This window comes from Cydia fagiglandana, chromosome 11 (genome assembly GCF_963556715.1).
Source record: "Cydia fagiglandana chromosome 11, ilCydFagi1.1, whole genome shotgun sequence".
In the NCBI taxonomy this organism is placed as follows: Eukaryota; Metazoa; Arthropoda; class Insecta; order Lepidoptera; family Tortricidae; genus Cydia; species Cydia fagiglandana.
Window position 1 is genome coordinate 8,780,007 of NC_085942.1, and position 17,141 is coordinate 8,797,147.

General features: G+C 38.0%; 1 protein-coding gene across 1 annotated transcript in view; it reads right to left on the reverse strand.

Moving 5' to 3' along the window:
• Nucleotides 1–17,141, reverse strand: part of LOC134668888 (heparan sulfate 2-O-sulfotransferase pipe) — a 57,029-nt gene that overhangs the window by 9,518 nt on the left and 30,370 nt on the right. The window contains exon 5 of the mRNA XM_063526377.1: nt 4,914–5,070. Within this exon, the coding sequence (XP_063382447.1) occupies nt 4,914–5,070 (157 nt within the window). The remainder of the gene's footprint in view (nt 1–4,913; nt 5,071–17,141) is intronic.

Below are 17,141 nucleotides of genomic sequence, written 5' to 3' on the forward strand. Positions count from 1 at the left end.
AACGTTGTTCTCATTTAAAAACAATTTGACGGCATTTAGATCAAAGCGCATCGATCAGATCGTGATTATCAATTTTTCATGCAGTAACTAGCCCACAACAATCGTGGTCGTGACAGATCACTTTTGGTAGTAGGTATAACGGGACGTCCCACGGCGTTCAAAAATGGTAAACCAAATTGTCTAGATATTGATTTACAATATCACAATGGAAATTAAATACGTTTACAATGAAATCGTGGAACTTTTAAAAGCTACTAAAGAAGTCGGCACCCGACATCTGATAACATTTTACGAGCTGTCGCTACGAGTTCATTTTAGTTGACTATTTTACAGTCTTGTTCTATTTTTTTTAAGTAGTTTTTGCTCATGATGTGTGATGGGGCATCATGTACTTGTAAGTAGGTACCTAACCAGTATCTAACAAAATACGTGCATTTTATTGCTATTATTCATGATAGATTACCTATTACTTGCATCATTAGGTACATTGATTTATTTTGTGGTACGTTTTGCCACAAACGAAACAACAAACGACAACAAACTCAAACAAACAAACGATTCCTTCACACGTAACACTGAATCTGTTACCTTGGAAAATAATACGGTAAATAATTTAATGATACATTTTCTATATATCTTTTATTTGTGTTATGTATTGGGTGGCAAAAAAAGCGCTGGTGGCGGGTTGCGGGCGCATTGGTGTATCATTTGATATTCACCAGTCGCTTTTCGGTGAAGGAAAACAGCGTGAGGAAACCGGACTAATCCCAATAAGGCCTAGTTCGGGGTCGGAAGGTCGGATGGCAATCGCTTTCGTAAAAGCTAGTGCCTACGCCAATTCTCGGGATTAGTTGTCAAGCGGACCCCAGGCTACCATGAGCCGTGGCAAAAGCCGGGACAACGCGAGGAAGAAAAAGATATATTGGGTGGCAAAGATGTAGGCTAACTGGCGAACTGCAATAAAGTAAGGATAAAGGCGCGAGCAAAAGCTTGTTTATAAATTGCCTAAGTAAAAACAAACTATGATCAAGCATCGGATCGTTTCCTTGACGCCTGCGAATTACTCGGTTTTTTGCGCATGCGTTAGCGCAGGCAGTTAACGGGCGCGTACGTGACCGATTGTGGGGACTCATCGCGAACACCGATGGATACATGGCCATTTAATTGAACAGGTGAACGAGAGGTCGTACCTATTGGATGCTGGGATTTTATTCATACACAACATGACTTGAGGACGTGGTTGGATGACCAGTACTTCATGAGCCTCACCGATGTTACGCTCATTTATTTGTTCTTCAGCTACGGTAGTACTAGGTACTTTTCATATAGGTACTGTATAGGTTTGCAAACTACTTCCATCTGACAGCGAGATCAGATTCTAAATTCAAATAATTTGAATTCACTTTTAATAAAGTGAATTTATTTATTCAAATAATTTGAATTCACTTTTAATAAAGTGAATTTATTTGAATTTAGAATCTGATCTCGCTGACAGATGGAACGGTCGCACCCCGATCGGCATTTCTAAAGAGGCAGCCATCAAGACTAGTGAAATATTATTATTGCAATTTAGCTGAAATATATGAAAAGAATATAAAGAATATCAACTAAGTGCGTTTAATCATCTTCCACATCCTCCCTGCTAGGCCGTATCCCTTTACAGTACCTACATAATTCACGTAATACGACTGCTTTGATTTTGCAAACGATTAGAGTATAGCTGAAACTGAACTACGTTATGTAACGTAGCGTGTGATGTGCATTAGAATTGAGTATTTATTTAGGTATTCGAGTGAAGCAATATATCGTAAGGTCATTGACATTTGATGGGAGACTGATAAGCTTGAAGCGTCAACTAACAGTCCTAACTGATTATAATAACCTTTTGTTTCTGTTTGTGATCCAACCTAGAGAAGAGCTTACAGACGAGTACAAAGTTTTTGTGAACAGCTTCTCCTAATGATGGTAGGCGGACACTTTAACTGAGCCCTCACGATTCATAAAGTGCAACAACGGTTCATATTCTATGCTGGTATAATTTCGCCAGGTATGCGATTCTTTCCGGCATGCTTGATTGCTCACTCATTTCGTGCGTAACAATTTTTTGCGCAGGTACAATAAGTACATGCTTAGAAATGCTCATAGGAAATAGAGATGGGATGAATATAATGTCTTCAAATTCACCTCTTAATTAATTTGTAATGGGACCACATAATTGTTTTATGAATTTCGGGTTGATCTAAGTGGTTTCCAATCCAAGAGCGAATAATTAAAAATTACCAGAGTTTTTATATTAAGTAATTACAAAATCAATTTTTGAACATGCAGATACGTCTGCGAGCGATATTCCAAATTTTATATTAATGGAAATAATTGGCCAAGCACGAAGTCAAGACTACGGTGTTCAGAGCACCGTACGACACATCCCTAGGTGGTTTTAAGTTTGGATACTAATACTAATTTATCCCATAAGTACATTTTATTGACTAGGAAATAAGAAGGTAATGTCTGGGAGCTCTGGGACCTTGGAGTTTGGACTTTTATTAAAGTCCTCTGGGCTAGTATAGGTAATGTAGAAGTTACAAAGCTTCTACCTTAGATATATTTTTTAGAGATTAAAGATTTTATTTACCACCTTGTCGGGTTGATTGTATATCCATACCAAATTACAGCTTTCTAACACTAACAATCAACCTCATCTTGGAGGTGAAAAGAGGAAAAATCGTAAGTCCCATTTCGGCCAACCGAAATAAAGAACGTTTATATAATATAGGCCTAATACCGTTTATCTAAAACGTTTGGTGAAGGCACATTTCTAGTAGAAACAAATTATTATGAATTTCTCTGTAATTTGTACAAACCATTTCGTAAACTGTTGTTTTTACATCTTACTAGCATCCATAACATATTGAAGTATGATATTCTTCCACTTGTCTGAACATTCTCATTATTATTGATTCTTTTTTTGTGAGAATGGCTTTTTCTGCCACGGCACATTGCCAATTATTGATTTTTTCAAACACCAAAATAGTTGACCATTTAATATACGTTAGAGTTGACAGGCAACTTCGAGCATGAAAAACTAAATCCGTCAAAAATACTGGGTATACATACAACCTCATAATCTTTGATATAGTCGCAATTGTTGTATTTTAAACTTGTAGACTGGGCAGGCACGACACAAAAAGGAATAATATTACAATTAAGTCTGTGATTCGGCATTTCTCGGTTTTTGACGTTAGGCTTGTTTCTGACTCAAAATATAATTAACGTAAAGTATTAATCAATTTGCTCATGTTTCATATAAGTCACAGAAATAAGTACCTAATAATAAATGTCTAAGTTTTAGTACAAGTAGGGTAACTGCGTCAGGTTGCCGTCCAGTACCTGTTTCCGTCCACTTGGCGGAGTTGCTACAAAGAATTGCGTATAATTTGAATATAAACCTAACTTACCGGACAATTTTGGACTATTGTACATCAGTTTTTAAAAGAAAAAATATTTTAGTAGAACTGGAATAACTGACATTTTTGTCACTCAAACAAGTTTGATCAAGATCGGCTTACTTTATATTTCGTCAACTTTACCTTTGTTTCCAAAAACTGTGAATTGTGAATTTTAATTTTTTTTTTTCGTCACAGAACAGTATCTAGTTGCTGCTCTCACCGATCGGTTCAAAAATATACATATTTTATACAATTAATACATAAATGTAATGGTACTTAATGAAAAGGAATAGGTACTGTTTCGACGAATCAGATACTCTCAGTAAAATCTATAGGTAGATGACGCCATAGCTGTTAATAAATATTGAATGACTTTATTATCTCTATTCGCTTTACTAACTCTATGTGCTCTAATGTGAAAAAAAAAACACAACGACAGTGAAGAACGGAATTCTTAATTTAAATTTGAACTGATAAACTCCAATAATAAATATGATTCTTACTGAGCACACTGCGATAGTCCATTGGTTGGAAAGCCCGTTCGAAATTTAAACTTATTTGCTTTATAATAAGGTTGCATTTTGCAGATCTTTTACTCTCTCATACTTATAGTAGGCTATTCAGAAAAAAAATGAAATATCTCACAAAAGTAAGTAAGTAGAATTAAACTTTGTATCAAAGACATAAGTCATAAATTTCAATGTCAAAGTTTTAAGTAAGGATCTTTCTAACTAAAACGACTTCTTAATATGAATGACCAGTGTAAGCATCAGTTAGCTAGCCCTAAGCAACCAAAGATCAGGCTGCAGTTTAAAAACTAATAAAGTTAGAGTTAACCTGATAATTTTCCCGCCGTCTCCATACTCGTTTTAGTTGGATATTGACTGGTCAGCTGCCTGTTAGCTATAGTTTTCCCGAAAATCGCCAGGACAGAGGTGAAAATTTTTGTATGAAAACTTGCAACTTTAAATGCATTTTTTATCGAAACTATTGCATTCTAAAATGAAGTCAAAATCAGTCCATCGACTCAATTTTTTGCAAGCTTTCTAATGGTACCTCACACGATTCTTACAATTGAAAATAAAATTCAGCCTACCCCTCTTAACCCCTAAATTTCCCCCTAAAATCAGAAATAAGCAGTTTCGACTTATTCACAGTGTTAGTGATGGTACTTGCCATAACTATTCCAAATTTCAGGTACCTACATCAAACGGTCTTTGAGAAAAACGCATTTAACCGATTTGCAAGACCGAAGTGATCCCATAAGAGCACCGTGAACAAAGTTTTGTACGGTGCTCTAAAAATGAAAAAATTACGCATCCGGCAGGACTTGAACCCGCAACCTCCTCTCCTCTTCTCTCCTCTTTAAGTAATTACAAAGCAATCTTTTTATAATCACCTGCTTATTTAATTTTATATAAATGGCAGTAACAATCACCGTAAAGTACATTTTATAGTAATAGTTACCTTCTTCAGCCAGGCAGGATCCGGTAGCGGCAGGTCGGGGAACGCGCGTTTCCTCTCGACGTAGTACCACGGCGCTCGCACGTAGTAATACCACGAGATGACGCGCTCCACCGGGTCCCGCACCACGTTCACGTAGATCGGAGATGGGTAACCGTACCTGAAACGTTTTAGAATGAAAACTGGTCAAATAAAAGAAGTACAAGAAGTTCCTAGATAGTACATCAAGTTATAACCCATAGGATCAACACCACAATCTGTATTGATACATAGTCTAATGAAAAACAATGTCTATTAGATCAACATGTAATCGGATCGGATGATGGTAGCATGACGTAGGAGGAAACGGGGTCATTCGAAGCCTGATTTTTGGACGATTTTAGGGGTGAGGGTGAGGGGAGTCAAGAATGGTAAAAAATAGATGACGTAATTTATGAAGAGCCTCTAATAAACAGTAGCGATCCAGACAATAAAGCAATGCAAACTTAATTAATCCAAAACTTTTAATCGTAAAATAGCAACTACAACAATATGCCGAGCGGCGCTCTATCATTTTAGCAGCCATCTAAAATTCATTTACCAGTCGGCCGCGTCGCGAAAGTCTATTTTTAGAAGCGATGATCATCCACTACATATAAAATAAAAACGCATCTGTTTTCGTAGAAACTTTCAGCCTATTCGACTCGGTCGAGCACAGAACAACAATAGAGTCGGCGTGATCCTCTGCCAATCCTAATGTAGCGCAAAATTACGCTATCGGAAGCAACGGTTCCAGTAATTTCATTTCACATCATAATATAATGCCGTTAATGCTAACCCGTGATTTAAATTTGAAGTTATAGAGGTACTGTGAAGTTTGGGATAGTATCTTCTTCTTTGTCCGTCCCTGTTCCCGTTATCTGGGGTCGGGTCTCCTCACACTTCTGCGCCAGGCCCATCGGTCCCGGATTGTCGGTTTTGGCAATTGGGCTTTCTTAAGGTCTCTCTCGATGTTAGACCACCAGGTCAATGGCGGGCGGCCGCTACCTCTCTTGCGTTCTGGTAAGTTAAGAGCGATTTTTACCACATGGTCTTCACTGCGTCTCATTACATGGTCATACCATCTAAGGCGAGACTCTGTCATTTTGTCTGTGATAGGCGCGACCTTAAAACTGCCACGTATGTGCTCGTTACGCACCCTGTCTATCCTGGTTACCCCTCCCGCCCACCGCAGCATCTTCATTTCGTTTACGTGGGCTTTTTGCTCGTGTGTCTTCTTTACTGTCCAGCATTCCGATCCGTACAGTAATGCCGGGCGAACTGCTGTCTTATAGACTTTGCCCTTCGTTTTTATAGGCATGCGAGGGTCACACAAAACTCCAGTGAGAGTCCGCCATTTTTGCCACGCTACATTTATTCGGTGCGTAACATCAGCTTCTATATTAGCATCCGCCGTAAGCATGGAGCCCAGGTATTTGAACTTGTTGACTGTAGGGATGGGTGTTGATCCAATGCAGATTGTTTCAGGGGTTGTGCTCCCGCTGAAGGGGCATTTCAGATACTCTGTCTTGCTCCTGCTTACTCGGAGTCCATGGATCTCGAGAGAATGTGTCCAGGTGTTTAAAAGTTCTTGCAGATGTTGTGCAGTATTAGCCGCCAGTACGATATCATCGGCGTACAGCATCGTCCACGGTAATGGTGCCGGAATGTGGTTTGTAAGATAATCCATCACGAGGTTGAACAGGAACGGGCTCAGTGCAGATCCCTGATGAACACCCACCTTGACCTCGAACGCATTACTTAAGCCTGCTAAGGTTTTGACTCTTGTACTGACGTCGTTGTACATGTCTTGTATTAGGTCTATATAGTATTCTGGCACTTTCTGCGCCCTTAGCGCCTGCCACACTAGTTTACGGGGCACCCTATCAAAGGCCTTCTCGAGGTCGATGAATGCAAGATGCAGGTCTTTTTTGTTTATTCTATGTTTTTCCATCAGGATTCTGACCGCCTGTATAGCATCCGTGGTTGATTTGGATGCCGTGAAACCAAATTGATTTGGGGAGATATCTGTTAGAGACGAGAGACGGCTATTTAAAATTCGTTCCCATATTTTTAGTGTATGTGAAGTCAGTTTAATTCCTCTGTAGTTTTCGCACTCAGCCACATCTCCCTTGTTTTTATAGAATGGTAACAGATAACTCTGGCGCCAGGATTCTGGAATTCTCCTTGAAGTCATGATGCTGTTAAACAGTCTGGTCAGCCAGTTGACTGCTACCGGGCCAAGTCGTTTCCATAAATCAGCTGGTACCTCATCTGGGCCCGGGGCTTTTCTGTTTTTCATTTTAGCTACAGCTAGCTTTACTTCATGCGGATCGACTTCAGGTATTGGCCCATAGACCGGTGCAAGGGGTGCTGGATCCTCGTGCGGGAATTCTTCGTTTAGCAGTTGTTCATAGTATTCATACCATCTCTGTCTGATTTGTGTACTATCAGTTAACAGAACTTGGTCCCTGTTTTTGATGTACCTGTTAATTTTGATGTCGGTGGTGGCTTTATGCCTGCACTTAGCAATTTTGAGTACTTCATTTTCTGTTTTTGCCTTTTCTAATCCGTTATAGAAAGCTTGGTTTGCGTTTGTTCTCTGCTCAGCAATGCATATTTTCGCTTGTTTCTTTGCATCTTTATATTTGGCCTTGTCTTCTTCTGCCTGCGAACTTTGCCACGTTTTAAATTGAGTTTTCTTGTTAGCTAAAGCCTCTTTTATTTTATCGTTCCACTATCTTGGATCTTTGCCGGAGCATAGAGGTCCTTTAGAAACTCCCAAAATCTCTGCTGCTTTTGTTCTGCAGTGCTCTTCAAACTTAGTCCAAATGTCTTCAGCGTGCTCATACATTACGTCCAAATCAGCTTCCAAGTAAGTCTTCAAAACAGCCAGTAGCAGTTCACCCTTAGAGCCATCCAGTTCTTTCCACTTGGTTCTTGGTGTTTTATCTACAACTGTTTTTATCGGCTTAGGCAGGTCATACACGGCTACCAAAATGCGGTGTTGAGATGTCAGGGCCTCACCCGGGATAACCTTGCAATCTTTGAACTTTTGCTTAATAGAGACGTCCGAGATGATGTAATCTATTTGTGATGTTTTTCCCGCGCAGTTGTAGGTGGTCAGGTGCTCAGATCTCTTTTTGAAGTTTGTGCTAACTAAGGTTAGTGAATGTCTCGCCGCAAAATCCAAGATTGCTTCCCCTTGCTTATTCAATATACCCATCCCAAAACCTCCGTGCACGTTGATATAGGTTTCATTTGTTGCGCCCACGTGTCCGTTGAGATCTCCGCCAATTATCTTATATTCATTTGATGGTATGCCTTGTAGTAGCTCATCGAAATCCTCCCAGAACTCCACCTTTTCCGTTTCTGTGCAGCCAATTTGTGGTGCGTATGCTGATATTATGTTGGTTACTTGCTGGTGATCTAATGCCAGCTTTACGGCTATTAGGCGGTCGCTCTTTCGTGTGATATTTACTATTCGTGACTTAAAGTTGTGATCCAGAACCACGGCCACTTTCAGAAGTTTGGGATAGTATGATAAAGTTTTAAATAAGAGTTCACAATTCGGCTCTCAGCAGATATTTTTTGTTCTACCGAAAATGTGCACCCTGCATGGGTTGTTCTTCTATTTCTGCGCAGATGTCTTTGGTAAGTAACACGTAAGGCGACATATCGTCACTACTTTGAAAAAATCTCGTATCTCACACTGCTACTCAAAGTTGAAAGGCAGTAACTCTGTATGCATCCCATACATATATCACATTTTTCTTTTGATTGACAACATCAACATCAACATCAACATTTATTCAGCAAATAGGCCACAAGGGCACTTTTACACGTCAACATTGAATTTACACAAAAGCAAAAATAATAAACATCAACAATTTTATAATATAAAACTAACAATTCAATCTAACGTATTACAATTACTAAGAGATGTATATGGTCTCTTAATGTCGAATTACATACAAAATACAGATAAAAAAACACACAAAAAAAATCTATAATACATATTTAGAGGTGTAAATGTCTCTAGGTGTCAGAACTATAAGATTATATAGTTTATCAAGTTATCCTTAGAGATGTATAGGGTCTCCAAGAGTCAATATCCTGTATAATGAATACATCTGAGGATGAGGCATCTCACTGTAATTAGTTAATAAATTTAAGTTACTACCTAAGTATAATAGCTCGTGTTAGCTTAAACAGACCAGTCTCCACAAACAGCACCTGTTCACGAGTATGACGCGTATCTCAGCCATCGCCTCCCTCAACCTTCATTCGGGAAAGTGGCGACCCGATCAACGACGCCACCGTCAGCAAAGACTTTTAAGCGAGCATGACATGTTCAAGCTACCGGCCTATATTAATATTAAAATAGTAATAACATGTAGCTGTAAGACACGGCATTTTGTGCTCATATGTTACATAAAAAGACAGTATAGCTTCACATAATTACTAGCCTAAGTTGACTTAGAGATGTAAAGGTCTCTAACCCATATAACCATTCCAGTCGCAGAATCATCAAAGTGGTAACTAAATGTCAGATGTGTCGTAACAGAGTCCACACAATGTGTCTAGAATTGTTTCGAAACAAAGTGTCGTCGCCGTGTGTACACTTTTCCGTAACAAGGTGTCGACACATTTGTGTGCACTTTGCGTGCGGTTTGCGACTAAATCTGACAGCAAATTTGTGACAGCAAATGTCAATATAAAATACCTCTTGAAAACCAAGGTTTGTCAAACTACTATTAGTGTCTCGTGTGCTCGTAAGTAATTCTAGTAAGTCATCATGGGCGATGCAAATGATAATAATCGACCAAAACCATATAAACACCCAATACCCGTCAACCTTTTACAGAAAAGTTTTTAAAGAAATGCAATAAGCTACTTAGGTCAGCCAACGAATGCTCAAAAAAGTTGTAGAGGGAAATGCTCGGAACACAATTTTTGACTCTGTAACTTGGTTTGGACAAGTTAGGAGGTGAACGTATCAAAAGTCCCCGGCCGTAGCCCTTGAGCGGGGGGAAGAGAGGGGGCTTTGAATGTCCCATTTTCCGGTTTTTCGATTATATCTCGGAAACTATGCATCTTAGCGACATGGCCACTTATACAAAATGAAAGTTAATTTAATTTGTTATAAGTTTATTCCGTCAATTTTTTCGATATGTTGAATAGTTTTTGAGATATCCGCTCTTGAAAGTTTATTTAGGGCTCTCAATTTTATCTTGATATATCTACATCAGTGAAGGTGCTAGGCCGTGTATGGTATCGTTTTCGTATAAATCTGGGTTGCTGAATCCATTTAAGGTATCACATTGAAACCATTCCACAAAATTAAAAAAATCTTTTTAGGGTTCCGTACCTCAAAAGCAAAAAACGGAATCCTTATAGGATCACTCGTGCGTCTGTATGTCTGTCTGTCTGAATACACAAAATAGTTCTTTACCTATAGATGACAGGAAAACCTATTAGAAATGTGCAGTCAAGCGCGAGTCGGACTTAATGTACGGAACCCTTAATACGCGAGTCCGACTCGCACTTGGTCGGTTTTTTTTAAACTCCTCTTGACGCTTAACCGCTGAACCGATTTCGTTGAAATTTGGTATAGAAATAGTTTGCGTCCCGGAACAGGACATAGGATAGATCTTATAACCAAAATCATCTTTTGAAGGTGTGAAAAGTGGCGTGGAAATTTGTACGGGAAATCAATAACCCCTGAACCGATTTATATTAAATTTGGGATGGTCTACATCTTTGATTTAGTTAAAAATGATAAAAAAAACATGACTTCAAACCTAAACTTAAACAGTATTAACTTCAAGAAGTCAATTCTGAATTCCCCCCTACACCTCATTTCACACCTTTGAAGGATGATTTTTGAGATAACTTATTATGTCCTGTCTCGGGACTCAAAATATATGTGTACTAAATTTAAATTAAAACTGTTCAGCAGTTTAAGCGTGAAGAGGAGTTTAAATGAAAGTAAGTTTATATGTTTTTACTTTGGAATGGTGTCAATGTGATACCATAACTAAATTTGGTACTGCGAATTTATACGAAAACGATACCAAACATGGCCTCGTAGCTTTACTGTTGTAGAAGTCAAAATAAAATTGAGAGCCCTAAATTCTTATTACTTGACCAAACTTGTGTAGAAGGAAAAGGAAAAATAAAAGTCTTCGGCAGGAGTAAAAGACACAAATATATTTTTTTTTTTGCGTTACTATTTCAATTATCAAATATAAACATACCTTGATTATATTATTCTAGTGAGATCCTCACAGATAAACAAAAACATTTACTTAAAAAATTACAAGGTCGAAATGTCACGGAACTTGTGAGAGTATTACGTGAAAAATAAAAACTTTTATGACAAAAAAATCTGGACACAATTTAAGAAGCATCCAATTGCGTCGAGGAATCATCTGTATTTTTGCTTGTTTCATTACCTCCTCGCTTTTTTTTTGTCCTTTGTATTCTGTAGCAATTTGTTAGATCTGAAAATAAAGATAACTTGCGTCGTCACGGATGTCGATTTATAGGTTTTACGGAGTGCAGAATTCGAAAACGATGATCATTTTATAATCCAAGATGGCCGCTACGTATTTTGTCATAAAAGTCGTCATGAATATCGTTTTATAGGTTTTAGGAAGTGCCGATTTCGAAAATGATGACCATTTTCGATTCCAAAATGGCGGCCATGCACTATGTCATAAAAGTCGTCATGGATGTCGTTTTATAGGTTTTAGGGGGCCCCGATTTAGAAAATGATGACCATTTTGAAATCCAATCCATATATTAAATTTGGGATGGTCTACATCTTTGATTTAGTTAAAAATGATAAAAAAAACATGACTTCAAACCTAAACTTAAACAGTATTAACTTCAAGAAGTCAATTCTGAATTCCCCCCTACACCTCATTTCACACCTTTGAAGGATGATTTTTGAGATAACTTATTATGTCCTGTCTCGGGACTCAAAATATATGTGTACTAAATTTAAATTAAAACTGTTCAGCAGTTTAAGCGTGAAGAGGAGTTTAAATGAAAGTAAGTTTATATGTTTTTACTTTGGAATGGTGTCAATGTGACACCATAACTAAATTTGGTACTGCGAATTTATACGAAAACGATACCAAACATGGCCTCGTAGCTTTACTGTTGTAGAAGTCAAAATAAAATTGAGAGCCCTAAATTCTTATTACTTGACCAAACTTGTGTAGAAGGAAAAGGAAAAATAAAAGTCTTCGGCAGGAGTAAAAGACACAAATATATTTTTTTTTTGCGTTACTATTTCAATTATCAAATATAAACATACCTTGATTATATTATTCTAGTGAGATCCTCACAGATAAACAAAAACATTTACTTAAAAAATTACAAGGTCGAAATGTCACGGAACTTGTGAGAGTATTACGTGAAAAATAAAAACTTTTATGACAAAAAAATCTGGACACAATTTAAGAAGCATCCAATTGCGTCGAGGAATCATCTGTATTTTTGCTTGTTTCATTACCTCCTCGCTTTTTTTTTGTCCTTTGTATTCTGTAGCAATTTGTTAGATCTGAAAATAAAGATAACTTGCGTCGTCACGGATGTCGATTTATAGGTTTTAGGGAGTGCAGAATTCGAAAACGATGATCATTTTATAATCCAAGATGGCCGCTACGTATTTTGTCATAAAAGTCGTCATGAATATCGTTTTATAGGTTTTAGGAAGTGCCGATTTCGAAAATGATGACCAGTTTGGAATCCAAGATGTGTGCCGTGCACTTTGTCATAAAAGTCGTCATGAATATCGTTTTATAGGTTTTAGGGAGTGCAGAATTCGAAAATGATGACCATTTTGGGTTCCAAGATGTCTGCCGTGCACTTTGTCATATAAGCCGTCATAGATGTTGATTTATAGGTGTTAGGAAGAGCAGATTTCGAAAATGATGACCATGACCAACAAAACGACATCCATGTCGACTTTTAACATAGTGCATGGCCGCCATCTTCGATTCCAAAATAGTTATTATTTTCGAAATCTGCGCTCCCTAAAACCTATAAAACTACAGCCATGACGACTTTAATGACATACTGCATGGCCGCCATTTTGGATTCCAAAATGGTCATCATTTTCGAAATCAGGGCCCCCTAAAACCTATAAAACGACACCCATGACAACTTTTATGACATAGTGCGTGGCCGCCATTTTGGATTCCAAAATGGCCATCATTTTCGAAATCTGCGTCCCCTAAAACCTACAAAACGACATCCATGACGACTTTTATAACATAGTGCATGGCCGCCATCTTGGAATCCAAAATGGTCATCGTTTTCGAAATCTGCGCCCCCTAAAACCTATAAAACGACACCCATGACGACTTTTATGACATAGTGCATGGCCACCATTTTGGAATCCAAAATGGTCATCATTTTCTAAATCTGCGCCCCCCAAAACCTAGAAAACGACACCCATGACAACTTTTATGACAGTGCATGGCCGCCATTTTGGATTTCAAAATGGTCATCATTTTCTAAATCGGGGCCCCCTAAAACCTATAAAACGACATCCATGACGACTTTTATGACATAGTGCATGGCCGCCATTTTGGAATCGAAAATGGTTATCGTTTTCGAAATCTGCGCCCCCCAAAACCTATAAAACGACACCCATAACAACTTTCATGACATAGTGCATGGCCGCCATTCTGGATTCCAAAATGGTCATCATTTTCCAAATCTGCGCCCCCCAAAACCTATAAAACGACACCCATGACAACTTTTATGACAGTGCATGGCCGCCATTTTGGATTTCAAAATGGTCATTATTTTCTAAATCGGGGCCCCCTAAAACCTATAAAACGACATCCATGACGACTTTTATGACATAGTGCATGGCCGCCATTTTGGAATCGAAAATGGTTATCGTTTTCGAAATCTGCGCCCCCCAAAACCTATAAAACGACACCCATGACAACTTTCATGACATAGTGCATGGCCGCCATTCTGGATTCCAAAATGGTCATCATTTTCGAAATCAGGGCCCCCTAAAACCTATAAAACGACACCCATGACAACTTTTATGACATAGTGCGTGGCCGCCATTTTGGATTCCAAAATGGCCATCATTTTCGAAATCTGCGTCCCCTAAAACCTACAAAACGACATCCATGACGACTTTTATGACATAGTGCATGGCCGCCATCTTGGAATCCAAAATGGTCATCGTTTTCGAAATCTGCGCCCCCTAAAACCTATAAAACGACACCCATGACGACTTTTATGACATAGTGCATGGCCACCATTTTGGAATCCAAAATGGTCATCATTTTCTAAATCTGCGCCCCCCAAAACCTATAAAACGACACCCATGACAACTTTTATGACAGTGCATGGCCGCCATTCTGGATTCCAAAATGGTCATCATCTTCGAAAGCGGGGCCCCCTAAAACCTATAAAACGACATCCATGACGACTTTTATGACATAGTGCATGGCCGCCATCTTGGAATCTAAATTGGTTATCGTTTTCGAAATCTGCGCCCCTTAAAACCTATAAAACGACACCCATGACGACTTTTATGACATAGTGCACGGCCACCATTTTGGAATCCAAAATGGTCATCATTTTCTAAATCTGCGCCCCCCAAAACCTATAAAACGACACCCATGACTACTTTTATGACATAGTGCATGGCCGCCATTTTGGATTCCAAAATGGTCATCATTTTCTAAATCGGGGCCCCCTAAAACCTATAGAACGACATCCATGACGACTTTTATGACATAGTGCATGGCCGCCATCTTGGAATCCAAATTGGTCATCATTTTTGAAATCTGCGCCTCCTAAAACCTATAAAACGACACCCCTGACGACTTTTATGGCATAGTGCATGACCGCCATTTTGGATTCCAAAATGGTCATAATTTTCAAAATTGGGGCCCCCTAAAACGTATAAAACGACATCCATGACGACTTTTATGACACAGTGCATGGCCGCCATTTTGGATTCCAAAATGGTCATCATTTTCGAAATCGGCACTCCCTAAAACCTATAAATCGACACCCATCTCGACTTTTATGACAAAGTGTTTGGCTACCATCTGCATGCAAGACATTTCTATTATTTTTACGTACAAAAATGGCCCCCTGTCAACTTCCAACCGAGATTTAATCGATAATTTATTCGATTAATGTTCAGATTAATTCAATTTCAATCTATGTTAGGTCGACTAAACTAATCGTGATTAAAATTTGAGGATTAACTTTTTTTATTCCATTAATTAGTCGAATAAACAGTTAATCTATTAAGTCCCATCTCTGACCACGTCATTTTTACACTTTGAGAATATCTGAAAACAAATGAACACAAGGAGCCATTTTGCAAATCCAGTAACTTTGTTATTACTTTTGACAGCGCGTGTCATGTGTCTACACAGAGTCGACACAAAGTCGAAACATTTGCGACTACTTTGTGACTGCAATATTTCTCAGCCTTAAACCATATTTATACATCATAATTAACAAGTTTCGTAGTATGTAAAGCGTTATTTCTGTTATTTAAGTATAGTATACGCATCGAAGTACTAAAAATGCATCAAATAATATATTTATGAACACAAGCACTGAGAAGTAAACAATTTCATTTCCGGCTAAACTAAAACTATGTGGTGGCGCGTTGATTATATTACACTTAGTTTATCAAATCACTCGAGCAGTTTAATTCCCCATAATAATTTAAGTCCTATTGTAATATAAATGCAAACAATATATAATTACGTCTTGTAATCCATTTTAGAGATGGCGTATTAATGTCACTTATTTTTATTTAACTATTTTTCCATCTGACAGTTTCCATTTGACAGGAACAAAATGAACGAATGAACGAATGATTTTGGCATAAAGTAGTCGCAAACCCGAAACAATGTGTGCACACGGCGACCACACTTTATGTCACTTTGTGTCATGTGTCGACCCTTCCCCATTTCTGGTAACTGTGTCGACACGGCGACGACTCTGCGACTGGAATTGTGACCGAAACAGACGGTGTCGACACAAGATGTGTCTACACCGCGTCGTAACGGCGACTGGAAATGGTTGTATGGGAAGTGTCAGAAACATTAAAAATATTGGTATGTACAATCAAAAATAAAAATCAAATAAATAAATATGTACTTAGAGATGTATAAGGTCTCCAAGTGTCCAAAACTAAAATTAAATTAAACAATATAATCAAACGAGAACATCATTGTCTCATGTGTCAATTCTACTGGACACTAGCATATTTAATTCACAATGTAAAAAAAACTTATTATGCTAATGAAACAAAGCTACCGGCTTAAAAGCATCTCTATCGTTTATAAAATCATTTACAGTGTAGTACGCCTTACTTAACAAGGAGCGCTTAATGTGCGACTTCAATTTGTGAAGTGGTAAATTCACTACATCAGTGGGGACTTTGTTATAAAAAACAAGATACAAGTTTTGATTTAAACTTTCACGATTATTAAACATTATTAAATTGCTCAACGGGACGCGATTAAGATCCGTTGTGCAATTTAATGAGATACGAGATTTTTTTTTCAAAGATGTGCCGATTTGTCAATTTGCAGAATTTAATTGTTTCAGTTTGGCCCTGTCATCGTCGGACCGTCGCCCTGTGAGTAGCATAAATTCATTTTTTTTTATCATAATTTAGAATTAAAAAAAATGTTTTTTAAAAGTTTGATCAAATAAACAAAAAGGAAAATTAGCATAAAATCGTTCTTAATACGTAGTTTACGTAGTCGTGAGTAAACAATAGCAAGTTCCACGTGTCAATACGTCCGCCATATAATTACAGCTCTAATCGCCGGCAACAATTAATGTCGGGCTGATACATTAATCACAATACGTATTAAACTCGATAGCTAACAAAACAACGGCTCGGTAGACAAACGAAATGGATGAACACGAACAAGTAAAAGGACCAATATTAAGTTAAACTGAAAATCGTAGTTCAAGACCAAAAAAAGTAAGACAATGTTGCCACTTTTTACTAGCACGTCTAGTATTTATGTAAAAATAAGTAAATAAAAGTAATTGTCTTACTTTTTTTGGTCTTGAACTACGGTTTTCAGCTTAAGTAAGCTAATTTTCCATTGCTATGTAACGAATTGGAAACTCAATCGTGCACACTAATGGCATTCTTAGGTAAGTAAATAGTAAATACTATAG